This window comes from Trachypithecus francoisi, unplaced genomic scaffold, assembly GCF_009764315.1.
Source record: "Trachypithecus francoisi isolate TF-2019V2 unplaced genomic scaffold, Tfra_2.0 Lachesis_group21, whole genome shotgun sequence".
Classification (NCBI taxonomy): Eukaryota; Metazoa; Chordata; class Mammalia; order Primates; family Cercopithecidae; genus Trachypithecus; species Trachypithecus francoisi.
This window is the reverse complement of record NW_022681467.1, coordinates 33,477,751-33,493,601: the sequence shown is the minus strand read 5'-3', so window position 1 is coordinate 33,493,601 and position 15,851 is coordinate 33,477,751. Positions and strand designations below refer to the sequence as shown.

At 43.3% G+C, this 15,851-nt stretch overlaps 1 protein-coding gene across 1 annotated transcript in view; it reads right to left on the bottom strand.

Moving 5' to 3' along the window:
* CTNNBL1 (catenin beta like 1) overlaps window positions 1–15,851 on the bottom strand; it is a 179,918-nt gene that overhangs the window by 25,476 nt on the left and 138,591 nt on the right. Inside the window, exons 12-13 of the mRNA XM_033186386.1 lie at window positions 7,132–7,229; window positions 4,676–4,756 (exon numbers count right to left, since the gene is read on the bottom strand). Coding sequence (XP_033042277.1) covers window positions 4,676–4,756; window positions 7,132–7,229 — 179 coding nt within the window. The remainder of the gene's footprint in view (window positions 1–4,675; window positions 4,757–7,131; window positions 7,230–15,851) is intronic.

The following is a 15,851-nucleotide window of genomic DNA, read 5'->3' as shown; positions in this document are numbered from 1 at the left end:
AGACAGATACTAATTTCACCTAATGAGCAGTGGTCTTTCATTTACTGAATGTCAGGCACAATGTCCTGAGAAAATGATGAACAAGAGAGGTTAGAGTCCCAGAGATACAGAGTAAACAAATAAATGAAATAATTACAGGTTCTGAAGCAGCTCGGGAGAGAGGGCTCTCTTACATATGGTAATCACTGAAAGCCTGTCTGAGGAGGTGACATTTTACTGAGACCTGATAGCAGAAGGAACAGCAGAGAGAGGAGGTTCAGGGCAGAAGGGAGTGGCAAATGTAAAGAAGGAAAGAAAGGCTGTGTGGCAGGAGGGGCCTAGTGGCAGGAGAAGGGGTTGGAGAAGCAGGGAACAGTCAAGTCATGCAAAACCTTCTGTAGCAGGGAATCAGGACAATGGGTGTGTGCATGTGTGTGGGGACGGGGCAGTGGGGACGCAAACAGTCTCTGTAGAGAAAAGAAAGCTAAAGGTTTTCTGACCACCTTCTGTGTGCCAGGCCCTGTGCAAGCAGCTTTCGTGCATAATACATTCACTGACATCATATCCCTACATACATAACTTCTCAAAGTACACAAATTGGGACATACACCTTAAGCATAAACCAAACACCACCAAGGAAGAAAATAAGGATAGGGCAGTTCAATTGTTTGCCCAGTCGGAGAACCAGGAAAAAGTCTGGCTATAAAGCCCATGCTCTTCCTCTCACACCCTCCACTCGTGGAAGGTACCCCTCCTCTCCGCCTTCACTTGGCTTCCCACTGCTGTTCCTTTGCTGTTTCACTCCAGACTGGAAATGCCCTAGACATCCCTACCTTTTTAGGTTCAGCACGAATGTTCAGCCACAAAACTAGCCCCCTAGAGTTTAGGGTGACTCCAGCCTTAGATGACCTCTCCCCACTCCCTGGATCCTCCAGTCCTTGGCTGTAGCACCACCCCTAGGCCCATTCTTTTCTTGGCATTTTTACTTCTCACCCCCAGCCGGTGCCTGCCCTTGCAGGCACCTCATCAACATTTGCCAAATGACTAGATTCTCTCTAGTGACCTGGTCAACTGCAAACCATGGGCACTTGCACTGCGCCCAGAGAAGTCTGAAGTTCACAGGGAAGGTGATGGCTGAGACAATAAAAATACCAATACTTGAGCCAGTTATCTTAGGTTTTTTGGTTGCAGACTTGGTGAGGTATGTGAGAGATTATTCATTACTGATCTGATAGTCAATGTCATCAAAATGCCCGAAAAATAAGCATTCAATTCAAGTCAACAAATATTTGCTGAGCTCCCAATTGGTGTAGGACATTCAAATTTAATGGGGGTGAGGAGACAAACTGTCTGTAACTTCAGAGAGAACACGGCATGAGGCAGAGGTGAAAAGGAGGTCGTGTTGTTCTAAGTCACTTTACACCTGTGAGGCGGCTTCATCTGCTAGGATGGCGCCTGAGTGCTGGCAGCAAACGCTGCTCACAAACTCATCCCTCACTCCTGCCCACCCTGGCTCTCTGCATAACACTGAGGCTGCTGAGCACTAATGGCCTTGGAATGTTTGCCAGTGCCCAGCAAAACGGCCTTGGCATCAAGGAGACAGATGTTTGTCAGGGAACGGCAGGGCCTCGGTGCCCGTGGCACACAGCAGCTCTGTGAATGCTGGGAGAGTGGCTGCAGCAATTACTCTCCGTCAGTGCTAATCAATTTCACACCCTCTTCAATGCTGATAATAGATAATCTTTTGGGAAGCAGGCCAAATTTCCTAACAGCTACGAGCAAGCTGCTCCCTGACACCCAGCCACTTATCTGGTCTCCCTCAAAAAATGTCTAAGCTGCACCTCAAACAAAGCATCTGACGGTGCCAACACTCTGTTCTGCTAGGCGACTCCTTCTGGCAAGGAGGATGCTCTCAGGAAAAGGACTGCCTGCCTTACTAAAAAGTTACACAAGAATTCCAAAGGAAGCTAGGAAATTCTAGTAGCAGCAGCAGCGGCGGCAGCTTCTACTTACTGAGCGAAGTACTTTCTATACTTTATGCTTAGTCTCCATAATAACCTTTAATGGGAGGTGTTTTGTTTTTATTTTTTGAGACAGGTTCTTGCTCTGTCACCCAGACTGGAGTGCAGTAGCACAATCTTGGCTTGCTCCAACCCTCACCTCTAAGGCTCAGGTGACTCTCGGGCCTCAGGCTCCTGGGTAGCTGGGATTACAGGTGTGTGCCATCATGCCCAGCTAATTTTTGTATTTTTAGAAGAGATGGGGTTTTGCTTTGTCGACCAGGCTGGTCTCAAATTTCTGACCTCAAGTGATCTGTCCACCTTGGCCTTCCAAAGTTTTAGGCCTACTCTAAAAAGGTAGGCTGTCTGGCCTCCCAAAGTTCAGGTGTGAACCACCGCATCTGGCCCAAAAGGGAGGTGTTTTTATTCTAATTTTACAGATGAGAAAACAAAGCTTAGGAAAGTCACCTCGATTGTCCAAGACCTCAGAGCTAGAAGTGGCAAGATTACCTTTTCTACTAGACTGCACCTCTATCTAGAAGACCAGTCAGTCACTGACCAACCTATCACTGTGCTTTTAATCCATTCTACTGTCCAAAAATGGCAGAGTTACCAAAGGGTGTTTAACTTAACCTGAGGGAATGAAGGAAAACAGGAAGCTTGAGGTGTTGGATAACCTTGCCCAGTATCAGGTTATAGCCCAGAAACTGAGGCTACATGAGGCAGAGTGACAAGCCATAGCTGGCAGTGATTTAAAGGTGGCGTTTGCTCTTAAATCCTAGGTCTCCTGACTCCCAGGTCTTCCTTTTACCATCCCTCAAAACCTCCCTAGCAGATAACATCAGGGATTCCGTCAGGGCTGGAGTTCTAACTGTCTAATGGCTGTTTCTTTACAAAAGTCCAGGGAATTTCAAGTTGTTTCTAATTATCATTCAGATAAAGAGAAGGGGTACATTACTCCTGCAATTTAACAGCCACTGAGTGTCCTTCATGTCCAAGTTACTGTATAGGGAAGAAAAGCTGGAAACGGAAAGTTTAATTAAAGAACAAAGGGGTTGGGGTGAATTGGAATGAAAGAATTGTGGTGGAACATGCTAGTCTCTAAAGTCCAGCCTCAGAATTTAGAGTCTTGCCTTTTATCTTGCAGTAGTATCACTGTATAAAAGAAGAAAGCCCCAGTTAATCAATTCAATCAATCCACAAACTTCTGAGGACTTACTAAGTTTAGTGATCATAGAGAAATCACAAGAATGAAAAGCACAGCTACCTATCTGCTGGTGTTCATGAATGAAGGTACATTTTATGAAAGGGGAGAGGTGGATAAGAAGTGGCTAAGAGAAACAGGACACAGATAACAAGGTTACTGTCTCCCCACATCTCCCCAGCCCTAGTCTCTCACTCTGGCCTGAGGCATGCCCTCAGGGAAAATGCTGGTGTAATTCTCAATGCACATGAAAGCCTTAGCTGGATGATCCCAACACAGGGGAGGGGAGGGCTATTCTAAAATTAGTCCTTCCACCAGTGAAGTTCAAAAGCCTCAAGTGTATCTTTAAGACAAGACTGAAAAGAAGGATGGAGTGATGCAGAAAAACAAGATCACAAGGAAAATGAGGTCTCCTGTAGACTTGGAAAAAAGTAAGCCAGGCGTCATTTTATAATGTGACTGAAGACTTGAGAAGTATCTTGTAGGGGAGCCAATATGAATCGGACATTAAACAGTGACAGGGCGGATCACGAGGTCAGGAGATCGAGACCATCCTGGCTAACATGGTGAAACCCCGTCTCTACTAAAAAAAATACAAAAAACTAGCCGGGCGAGGTGGCGGGCGCCTGTAGTCCCAGCTACTCGGGAGGCTGAGGCGGGAGAATGGCGTAAACCCGGGAGGCGGAGCTTGCAGTGAGCTGAGATCCGGCCACTGCACTCCAGCCTGGGCGACAGAGCGAGACTCCGTCTCAAAAAAAAAAAAAAAAAAAACAGTGACAGGAAAACTTACCCTGATTAAGGAACACAGATGGAAAGCTACAGTGGCCAGAGATGGCGGAGAACAAAATGGAAGGAAGTAAAAAACACAGAGGGTGGGGCAACACCACAGTAAGCAGAGCCCCTCAAGAAAAAATGTCCAGCAGGTGTTTCTTCTCTCAGCAGCCATCAACATGAGAAAACAAGAGTCAGCCCTTCAGAACCTGCGGTTTGGCTTGGCTGCAATGCGTCTGAGCTTCCGTTCTCTAGGTCTCCAGCTTTCTGCCTGTAAATGGGGTCACTGGGTTCCAGGACCATTCAGTTTCCTTCCAGTTCCTCTACCCTGTGATCACCCTTCCTCAGCATGCCTCCCTCAGGATTTCAGAAGCCAGCAAGTGTGAGTACTAAGACATGCTCTGCCAACATGGTACCAGGTCAGAGCCCTGTACTTTGGCCAGATTTTCGAAGAGAAGCTCTTGTCAAGGGTGCCTGTGCTGTCCATCCAGACTCCCAGGTCAGACCTGGATGGATACTACACATACCTCTTCCTGAAAGGCTGTCACTGTTGTCAGAAGGACAGTCATAAGCACTTGGCAGACCATCATCTGCTCTACTTTTACAACATGTTAGATGGCACTGCTGCCCTTACCTATCCTGTGGGGAGATAGGAGCAACAAAAGGGAACCAAATGGAGGGCAAGTCAATAGCTGGTAAAAAGAAAGACAGGGATACGTACGTGTTTTTCCCCTTCAATCTTCTTGTCCGCCACCTGCATTGCACCCAGATATTTAAAATGCAACTCCATTAGTCTGTCAACCTGAAAGAGAGAGATTTCACAGGCCTGAGTGAAAAGGAAAGACAACGCACAGCAAGACAACAGTGGCGCTCCTATTCATCTCACTGTCGCTCCTTACAAAGGGAGGCCTGCTCCGGCACTCCTTACAGCGGACAGACGAGAGAAGCTTTGCTTAGGGACACATCAGGAATGGATCAAAGGGCTGGGGCAGAACAAAGCAAACACTTAGGATGAATGCAGTTTGAACCAGCCCATTCCTGAAAGGAGGCTACGCATTCTCAGCCCTTCTAGAACTCCCAGGAATGCATGTTGTTAAAAACAAATAAATAAATAAAAATTCAAGTCCCTTCTTGCCAAAAGATGGAGCTTGAAGTTACATACTTGATATTCACTTACAACTTTACAGAAATTTCTTTTTTCAAACTGAAACCTTTCATGTTCAGATTCTGCCCCAGAGCTGATCGTTTTTAAAAAATGCCTGAGTCAAATTTTTTAGTTGCTTTTGAGTCAGAAGACAGAGCAAGAAAACCTCCTTCAGCAACTGTAAAAAAGGCCCTGACTTTTGCCTGGCAGTAACTTAAAAATCAGTTTTAAGTTGAGCAAAGTCATGCTTCAAACATGGCTTGAGGAACACTCAGTGAGTTTGAAAAAGTTTTGTTTTTTCCCCCAAGACTCCAAAATGACTGAAGAAACACTGTGAAGCCAGCCCAGACTCCTGACTTATCTTTTTATCAGGTTGGCACCATCACAGCCCTTGGCAACTCTGGCATTCATTTACCCAGGAGCTGATACTGGTTGGTTAATAGGAGATGTTCCATCAACATGCCGTCATATAGTCTGAGAAGACTGTGGTCACACCTTCTTTAGCCAACACTGATGACCCTAAGACCTTAATGTTTCAGCTTATAAAGTATTTTCATGACCATTATTTCCTTAAATCTTAAAAAACACCTGACAAGGTGTGCAGGGAAGACAGGTAGCAAACCCCATTTTAAAGATGAGGAAACTGAAGCACAGATGTTAAATGATGTCACCAGGGTGACGTGACTACTAAGATGCTCCGTGTCCTAACTTGAAGGCCTCTTCATCATGCTATACTCCTGGTGAGGGTAGAAAAAACGGTCAGAGGTAGCTCAAAGAGACAGTCTTAAACCTTTCTTGGGTAAGTTACATAATGTCTCTAAGCTTCAACTGCCTTGCCTGTCAATGCAAATAATAACTATACAAGGATCAATAAACCACAGTGTTGTGAGAATATATGCAACGATGAAAGCCATCTGCTCTATTATCCAATCCACAGTAGTCACTCAATAAATGGTAGCTCTTATTACTGTTAAAAATCCTATCATCTGGCATACTAGATAAAGATATAAAATATCCATCTAATCTCATGTAATTGCATTCCCAGCTTCCATAGCCCGATCCATCTAATCTCATGTAATTGCGTTCCCAGCTTCCATAGCCCGATCCATCTAATCTCATGTAACTGTGTTCCCAGCTTCCATAGCCCGATCCATCTAATCTCATGTAATTGCGTTCCTAGCTTCCATAGCCCGATCCATCTAATCTCATGTAACTGTGTTCCCAGCTTCCATGGCCCGATCCATCTAATCTCATGTAATTGCATTCCCAGCTTCCATAGCCCGATCCATCTAATCTCATGTCACTGTGTTCCCAGCTTCCATAGCCCGATCCATCTAATCTCATGTAATTGTGTTCCCAGCTTCCATAGCCCAATCCATCTAATCTCATGTCACTGTGTTCCCAGCTTCCATAGCCTGATCCATCTAATCTCATGTCACTGTGTTCCCAGCTTCCATAGCCTGATCCATCTAATCTCATGTAATTGCATTCCCAGCTTCCATAGCCCATTTAGGGAAGGCTCTACCATTTCCTTATCATTATCTTCATTTTATTACCTCCACCTTAGTAACACCTTATCTAATTCACCTCCCATTGACCCTTCAAGATGAGTATTGATGTCTCCATGTTGAAGCTGGGGAAACTGAGGTTCAGAGTGGTACACATCTCAAAAGTGGCAAACACAGGTTCAAATCTCAAGTCTGTATCCAAAGCCAATGCTCTTAATCACTTTGCTATGCTGTGCAACACCCCTCAACAAAAATCCGAGTCTAATCCATGCTCTTTGGGTCTAAAAATCCCCCTCAAGTACTAGTGGTATCATCCTCAGGTGTTAACTATTCCCAGGAGAATGCATTTGGAGATGAAAAGCAGAATAACCAGAAAAGCTTTTGACATGCAAAACAACAGGGCCCAGATGCTAGAAAAGAGAATTTTAGGGTAGGACCACTCAACCCAGTATCTGTCAGATCACATCAGGTAAAGAGCCTTTCTATCAGTCCTGGTCCCATCTTTACAGTCCAACAGTCACCCACCTTCTCGCTGTCATTTTCAGTGAATTTATTCAGAAGCCGGGTTCGCTGCTGCCCTCTCAGGTTCCGCAGAAGGGAAGCCAGGATCGAACAGACATGCTCTGGGTTGGGAAAGAGAAAAGAGAACATGCTGAGATCAGAGCAGTAATTATTACCTCTCTTCACCTCGTCTGGTTCTATCGAGGGGGGAATAAGTAGGCCTCTCTGACTGCTGCTATTGATTAATAAGACAAGAACCTAAATTGTGTCACTAAAAAACTGAACCGATCTTCACACTGCACAAAAAACATATTCAAAAGGGATGATATCCTCAAGGACAACTTGAGCAAGTAAATCAAAACTAAGTTAGAATTCCTTTTCCGTCTGGAATTAATTGATTTTTATTGTCCACAACAGAATCTCAAACTAATCCTGCCTTTACAGAAATAACCTGTGAATAGAATATGAACACCAGCCACGACATGAACAAATAATGGATGAGACATGTTCTATCAAATTCTCAAATTACCTTATAACTTTCCCAAGTAAACAGCCTGGAATTAAATATGAAATATGACAGGGACCCAGTGCTATCACTTGCATTCTGGGGCAGCTAACACCCCTGCTTCAAGTTTAAAGGTGGCTGGACTGTAAGCACTTCAAAACAGTTAACAGGGCTTTCTGAGTTCAACAACCTAGCAGCTTCTATTATGAAATACTATTCTTCTACTCTTGGAAGAAGAGGGTAATTGAAGGGTATATTACAGGCTTCAGGTGTAAAGAGATTCTTTTCTTTAAAAAGAACTTTCAAAAAATCAAGAATAAGGACCTTGAAAAGGAGGTGACAAAAGTCTACTCGTGGAGAAACGGCAGAACAAAGTTTATTTTGAAATAAAATGCTCACAGTGTGAACAACAGTTTATTTGAAAACTGAGGAGCATCTTCCTATGCCAAAGTTACCTTGGGTTCCCAAGAATGTCACCTGACTACTGAGGTCACAAGGAAGCATTCTTACTTCTCTGATTATAGCACGGACATAATTTTGTGCCAGTGTGTTTTTCTTCACTTAATAAGCATTCCCCACCCCCTCATTTCCCTAATTTCTTAATGTTGGAGTTATTCAGTCCTTAAGATTTCTATTTTCTATCTATATACACATCCCTGGTGATCTCATCTTGTCCTATGGCTTTGAAAACCATTTATATGCTGACTGACGACTCACAAATGTGAACCTATAGGTCAGTCCTGTCCTCTGAATGCTGACTGATACATTCAGCTGTCTATCTGCCCTCTCCACTTGGCTGCCTAACATCCTATCAACCTTTTTTCCTTAACTTTTATTTTGAGACAGGGTCTCATACTGTCACCCAGGCAGTGGCACAATCAGGGTTCACTGCAGCCTCGACCTCCAAGGCTCAATCAATCCTCCTGCCTCAGCCTCCTGAGTAGCTGGGACTACAGGCACACAACACCATGCCTGACTAATTTTGTAATTTCTGCAGAGATGGGGTTTAGCCATGTTACCCAGGCTGGTGCTGAATTCCTGGCCTTAAGCAATCCACCTGTCTTCACCTTCCAAAGTGCTGTGATTACAGGTGTGAGCCACTGTGCCTGGCTGGTTCTTTTAAACTTAACGTGTCCAAAAATAAGCTCCTGATCTTCCTCCCTAAACCCGTTTCCCATAGTTGTTTCCATCTAACTAATGGCAAGCAGAATCTCCAGTTTCTCCAGCCAAAACCAGTGAAAATGCCCTTGTTTCTCTTCTTTTTCACATGCTCCACAAGAAACCTCATCAGCTTTACCTTCAAATTATATCCAGTATCTCACCTCTTCTGACTACTACCACCACTGCTACTACACTACCCTCGTCCACATCACCATCATTTCTTGCTTGGAATAGTCAATAGCCTACTAGTAAGTCCGTCTGCTTCCACCCTTGTCTGCTTTGGCCTGAGCAGCCAGCACGATTCCTTAGGTTAACACCTAAAGTCAGGTCTGTTTAAAACACTCCAGTGACTCCCCAACACAGACTAAATGTTGCTTCTAACGTCAGGCTGTTCCTGCCTCGGGGCTTCTGTACTTGCTGTTTCCTCTGCCTGAAATGTTCCTCGGCAGATTATGTGCATGGCTTACTCTTTAAATCTGGTTTTACTCCACTTTCATCCTCTCAGCAAGGCTTCCCTTTGACCACCCTATTGAAAAATGCAATGCCTTACATGGCTATTCTCAAGTCTTACCTGCTTTGTTTTTCTCTTCATCATGTGTTACTTTCTAAAATACTCTATCATTTATTTATTTATTTATTTTGTTCACCATCTCCCTTCAATTAGAATACAAATTCTCTGCAGGCAGATATTTTAAGTCTGCTCTGTTCACTGCCATATCCCTGGTTCTAAAACAATGTCTGGCACATGGTAGGTGTTTTGCGAATACTTGCTGAATGAATGGGAAGAAAGCAGGTTATCAACAAAAAAGTTTTCAGTGGTGGAGGTGGGCGTGGGGGCAAACAGGCCACTTTTGAATTCTGGATATGTTTCAAATGCCTTCAAATACCTTTTGCACTTCTATATATAATGCCTATCCCCAATTCAGAGCAATACTACCTGTGCATTGCTAATATGCTTTCAAACTGTTCAGTTACATATGGTCCTTAAAGAGTTTTTGTACCTGGGAGTAGGTAAATGGCTTTTTCTGAGGGTGCCATCAATTTCAATTAACATATTTCTAATTGGTAGAATCCATTTTTTTAGGTATTGAAAATATAACATTTTTCTTAAAATATGTTGTGGACAGAGGTACTATATACCTTCTCAAGACCCCAGGCTCCCCCAGTATCTTCCTCTCAACTTTTATGTAAAGCTGGGATTGAGCTGGTGGAACCTCCATCTGCCGTAGTCACTCACTGGGGTGGGGTGAGGGAGGAAAGTAGTGGAGAGAACGGGCCCTGCCTCCACAGGAAGGCAAAAAACCCCATGAACCCAAGGTAAGGACAGTGAGCTAACAGAGCTCAGCTCAGGGTGAGAAAGTAGGGTAAGAAAGGAACGTCTGTGAAGACGCACTTCAGGGAAAGTGCTGCGACCTTTGTGTATGCCAAGGAGAGAAGGTTAGGGGCGGGAAGAATGAGGGACAGGATCAACTCTGTAACCTTGTGCCAACCAAGTTGGAAGTAGCTGTGATTTCTTCAGCTGGTGAACAGATATGGGACAGGCCATAACAAATGCAGTGAATTCTAACAAGATCAGTTCTGAAACTTTGGAATTATTTAGTATGACAGCTGGTGACAACATCCTGGTATTATATACATGACAATCTGACAACCACAGAGGAAGAAAAAAAAAAATCAGAGCCAAAGCTCTCATCGATTATTTGAGCCAAATTTCTCATTGTATGATGGAAAAACTGAGGCCCAGAGAGAAGTGACTTGTCCACACAGCTAACTGGTGGAAGAGGTAGAACTCAAACTTCGGATTACTCACTCCCTCATTCACTGACCAGTTTACCTCTGTGCCTAGCAAGTGCTGAGTGTTCAGGGCCAAAAACAAACAACACAGCCTCCCTAACCTGAAGGAGCTCTTCATTTGGTGAAGAAAACAAAACAATTACAGCACTGTTACAAGTTCCATTACTGAGGGAGGCAAACAGGATGTGGGCAACATAGAGGAGGCACAACTGACTTCCAAGGATTCCCACAGGACGTAACCAACAACTGAAAATCTTAAAAGACAAAGAAGAGCCAAAGGCAACAAGACAGAGAAAAGGAGAGAACATTCCAGGCAGAATATATGCAAAGATCAGTTTGAATCAGTTTGAATGGAGTGCCATGTCCATGTGGCAGAGGGGAGGCCAGTGAGGAAGGCAAAGGTTGACTATGGAGAACAGGGGCAAGGGCCTACCAGTGAATTTTAAGCTGGGGAGAGACAGCATTGGATCTGAGTTTACACCAGTCTCCTCAGCAGCCACAGTCCTTTCAGAGATCAAGATCAAGAAAATGTTTCTCTTTCCTGATACATTTTTTATATTTCCTTATCAATGTTCCTTCTTTGCCTGGGCTATTAGGAAGCTCAAAGATGAATTTAGACTCAACCACAGAAAGCAATTTCTTTTATTCTTTTGTTGTTACTGATTCCCTTCACCCTCTACCAATGGAGTTTAAAATAAAAGCAATGGATGTATGAGGTAAAAATCAAACACATGAAAAGGTACAATGTGTACTTGATATTTACTGACCATCTATACTATTTCTTTTCCCATATTCCTTCCACGAACCCATTCTTCTCTCCCAAGAAAAATTACAAAGTACCTGTGTACATTTTCAGGGGGAGAAGTCTGCGTTTCATATATAAAAATATTCCCTCATATATCTTTCCATATCGGCACACACACTTTATTTTTAAAATGGCTATCCAGAATTCCACGGAGCTTCTTTATCACAATTTTAACTAGCGCCCATTCCTGGGTATTTTAGGTAGTTTCCAGTTTTGTGTTATTTTATTCTTGCTGTTAGAAGCAATGCTGCAGTGACTATACAAGTCCACATATTTTGGCTTACTTTTGCACAAATATTCGGAAAGCATATTCCTGGTAGTGGAATTAGGGCATCAAAAGAAATTTACATATGAAATGTTGAAAGACACTGACAAATTGTCTTCCAAAACGGTTGTATCAATGACATACCCACTATTAGTATATATATGAGCATCTGTCTTCCCATATCCTTAACTCAGATTGCGTATCATCCAACTTAGTAATTGTGACAACCCACAAGGTGAAAAATGAGATCTTCTTTTGATTAGCATGTTTTTGTTCTTGTTACGAATGAGGTTAAACATCTTTTCCTATGCGTATTAGGGTTCTCCAGAGAAACAGAATAGGAAATATAAAAATATACAGAAAAAGATTGATTATGAGGGATGGGCTTGTGCAATTACGGAGGCTGAGAAGGCCCGTGATCTGTCATCTGCAGGCTGAAGGCCCAGGAAAGCCAATGGAGTAGTACCAACCCAAGCCCAAAGGAGTAATGTCTTGCCAGTGATTTGGGTATCCCACAGCCCAGTCAACTTAACACAAAATTCACCATCACACTATGTTTATTGGCCACTTGTATTGCTTTTTCTTGAACTGCCTGGCCTTATCCTTTGTTCCATTTTGATTTCTATGAACTCTTTATAAATTAAGGATATTACCCTTTTCCATATATGTTGCAAATAGGTTCCCTAATTTAACATTTGTGTTTTGACAAATTCTTATTCAAAGCTAAGATTTAGTGCCACCATATTGTTTTGCTGAAAGCTCCTTCAAATTCCTATTTGAACATAAGTAGGGTATAATAATAACTGTCATCATTTTTATTGTTTATCTATGCCAGTAGGCTGGAGTCTGTACACAATTTTTTCACTGAATCCTCACAACTAAGCTGTGGAAAAGGTACCATCCACATCTCCATTTTATAAATGTGGAACCCAAGGCTCAGCGAGATTAACTGACTTAAGGTCATGTGCTTGAGTAGGTGGCTGGATCTTAGATCTGAATCTAAGTCGCCTGATTCCAAACTGTAAGCTTTTCCTACCATGTTATGTTTCCCACATATAAAAGGCAATCATCAATGTTATTAAAGAAGGAAGGTAAATGAGACCATGCAAAGCCTGAAAATATGCCTCATATTTGGGCTCACTGTGCCCAAAAGACAGGCACTATATAAATGTGGATTTAAAAAATTAACAGTTTTAACAAGAATAAAATGAAGTAAAAGGCCATATGGAGTAAGACATGAATAACAACCGTCTTTCTCTATTTTACAGAATTAGTCTTTGCAGAAGCAATTTCTACCACAGTCTAAATAAAGAAGAGACTTTGGGTTTCAGGCAGTTCCACAAAAATACTGAACCAGAACTTCTCAATAATTTTCTCTTTTAATCCTGCTGATTAAGATGGATGAGAAAGAGTTGCAAGAGAATGTTCTTTATATACCTCAACAAGATGGGGGAGGGAGGGCTGGGTGCTGGTGGTGCAGAGAGGGTATCAGGAGCTGTAATTTTCAAAGAGAAAAATGTAAGAAATAGAATAACCATCTTCTTTGGCAGCAGATGACACTTGCATGCATTTCCACGGCTCACCCCAGTCTGGAGCAAGATACACCATGATCAATTGCAATGGTATACTAAGAATAAATGACATTTACCTATTTGCTTGGTATTTAAGGCCAATTGATGCCTATGGCCTTCCACCTCTCTATCTGGATGCTGAGGCATGCCATAGGCTACTGGTGCCTGCCAGACAGGGAAACACTTCAGCCATCCCAAGTTTACACATATGTACACACACCAAGTTTCATTAGCTACTAATAAATATAGCTTCCCTAAGAACAGATTTCAGCCCAAGGTGGTGTCAATTTTTCATGCACCAAGGAGATGTGGAGAGCTGCTGGCACAGGGAGCAGGGGAGATAACAGGTTTATCTGCTGGCCAACACTGCTCAGCTGCTCTGTCATTTCGACAGGATAAAATGGAGGTGAAGGATGGTTATGGAGCTGTCAATGCAGACGGGGTGGATGTGGTAGTTCCCACTGCAGAGAACAGCCTCTAAAGGAGGGCCCAGGAAGTGCAGAAAACACACACGTGTGTACACACACACACACACACACACACACACAGGAAGCAACACGGCTCCACCAAGGGGAAGGCTAGGCAAATCTACATTTTCAAATCCCTAGGTAGGGAGGTAGGCAGCCTAGCATCTAGGTGGAGCGTTAGAGAGCCAGGATTGAAATTGTGCCAGTGAGAGTCCCTGCCTGCTGGGCTCCCTGCTCAACAGTCAGACAACTGGCTGCCTCAGACAGACACTAATTACTGAAACCGCCTGGAGGGAGGCTCTAGCCTACCCTTCCCCCAGCTCAGCTCTCTTCAGGGCTTCTCAAGGGTGATTAACAAAGGGTTAGATGGCTGTTTCTATGTGAGAGGGCTAAAAGTTTGATTTTCCACGGGGCAGTTCGAGTTTTATAATTTTCAGAGCTGGAAGGAGGGTTAGAAATCTCTGACCTGATTCTGGGGTTCTGAGTATGGAAACAATAGCCCTGAGAAGGAATGTGATTTGCCTCAGGTCCAAAGTACCTTTGTGGGCCACTGGAATCTAGATCTGCATTTTTTTCCCCTCCAAATCATGACAGACATTTGCGAGACTGATAAACATGGAGGCATGCGTATCCCTCCCAAAACACATACACAAATGTAACATTTTCCATGGAGTTTCAGAGCAGTCACATCTCTTAGTGATGGCTCCTTAGTTAAGAACTCTTGATCTAGTACACCCAAATCAGATGTCTTTCCAGAACAGCACAGACTGTGGCAGTCACTCCAACCAGCCAAAATGGTGTGCACCATTTCTGTGAAGAGCGGGATGGACTGGCATTTCTCATCCTTACTCTTTAAAAAAAAAAAAAAAAAAGTATGCTCCACATTCTAGTAGGTGTTTGGTTAACATTACCCATTCTCTATGAGGAGAGCTATTTATCCACAGACAGGCCTGCTTATAAGTAGGCCTATTATGGTTCCATTGCTGAAAAAGGCACACAGGCATATGGAGAACACTAACTTCTGGGATCTGCTCCAGACTGCCAACAAGTGAATTAATTAATCTTATGTGGGGCTTTAGGATCAGAGAGACATGGATTCAAATCTTGTCTCTGGCACTCACTAGCTGGTTAAGCCATAAGCATGGAGCTTAGCCTCTGAGTCTCAGTTTTCTTATTTGTAAGATGGGGCTGTCCCTCCCATCTATTAAATTCATTCTTTCAAATGAGATATGTGTATAGTAGGCACTCAACAGACAGCAGTTTGAGATCTGTTGTATTGAAAAAGAGAACCACAAGGGATTCGCTCACCTATGCACCTGTCATAGATCACCAGGTAACTCCTTCCACACTGCAACCTGATCACATGTCTGCCACTGAACATTCAGTCAGCCTGGGCCATCCTAACTAGCTCCTGCTGAGAAAAACAGAAACCTAGATTGCTTGGCTTTCTCAGCTGGTAGGGCTATTTTCTCTAACTCAAGATTTGTTCTAACCCTAAAATGGAGCAAGGCCAACTTCGCTCAGACTCTCTAATCCCACAATGAATTAAAATAAAGTGCTTGTGTGTCGTTGGCTATAAAGCCACCAAATAATACAAGATTCTGGGAGACCTGCAGACAGTGCTAAGGTGGGTAGTGACTATTTACTAGTAAGGTGACGGACACAGCACATCTAAGTAGAGATGGTCCTACCTTTTAATAAAAAGAAATGTACTTGGCCATGATAATCATTTGCCTTTTGGTCTTCCTGCAAGAACTGAAAATACAATGTGTGATCTGTAAAGAAATGAAGATTAGCTTCTTCTAGAGTTTTATAATCTTAGGATAATTACAGGGCATGAAGTGGTGTATCACCAGCCCTCCCTTTACTCAAAATTCTGAGTACCTACTATGTGCCAGGCAATGTAGCAAGTACTAAGACAATAGCGATGAAAGCCCACTCTAGAGAAGCTCATCATTTTATGATTAAGGCTGAGAAATAAACAACTACAATAGAGTATACTGGCATGCATGGAAAATACTCAGCCCATATGTGAAGAGCCCCTAATTCAGTTGGGGTAGGAAAGAGGAGGGCCTGAGAAGGAGTGGCTACACACTGAAAGTTAAGAGGTCAGAATTGAGACCTGAGGAAAACCTTCTCCTCTGAGACTCTGGGAGAGACGCAGGGCTGGATGTAT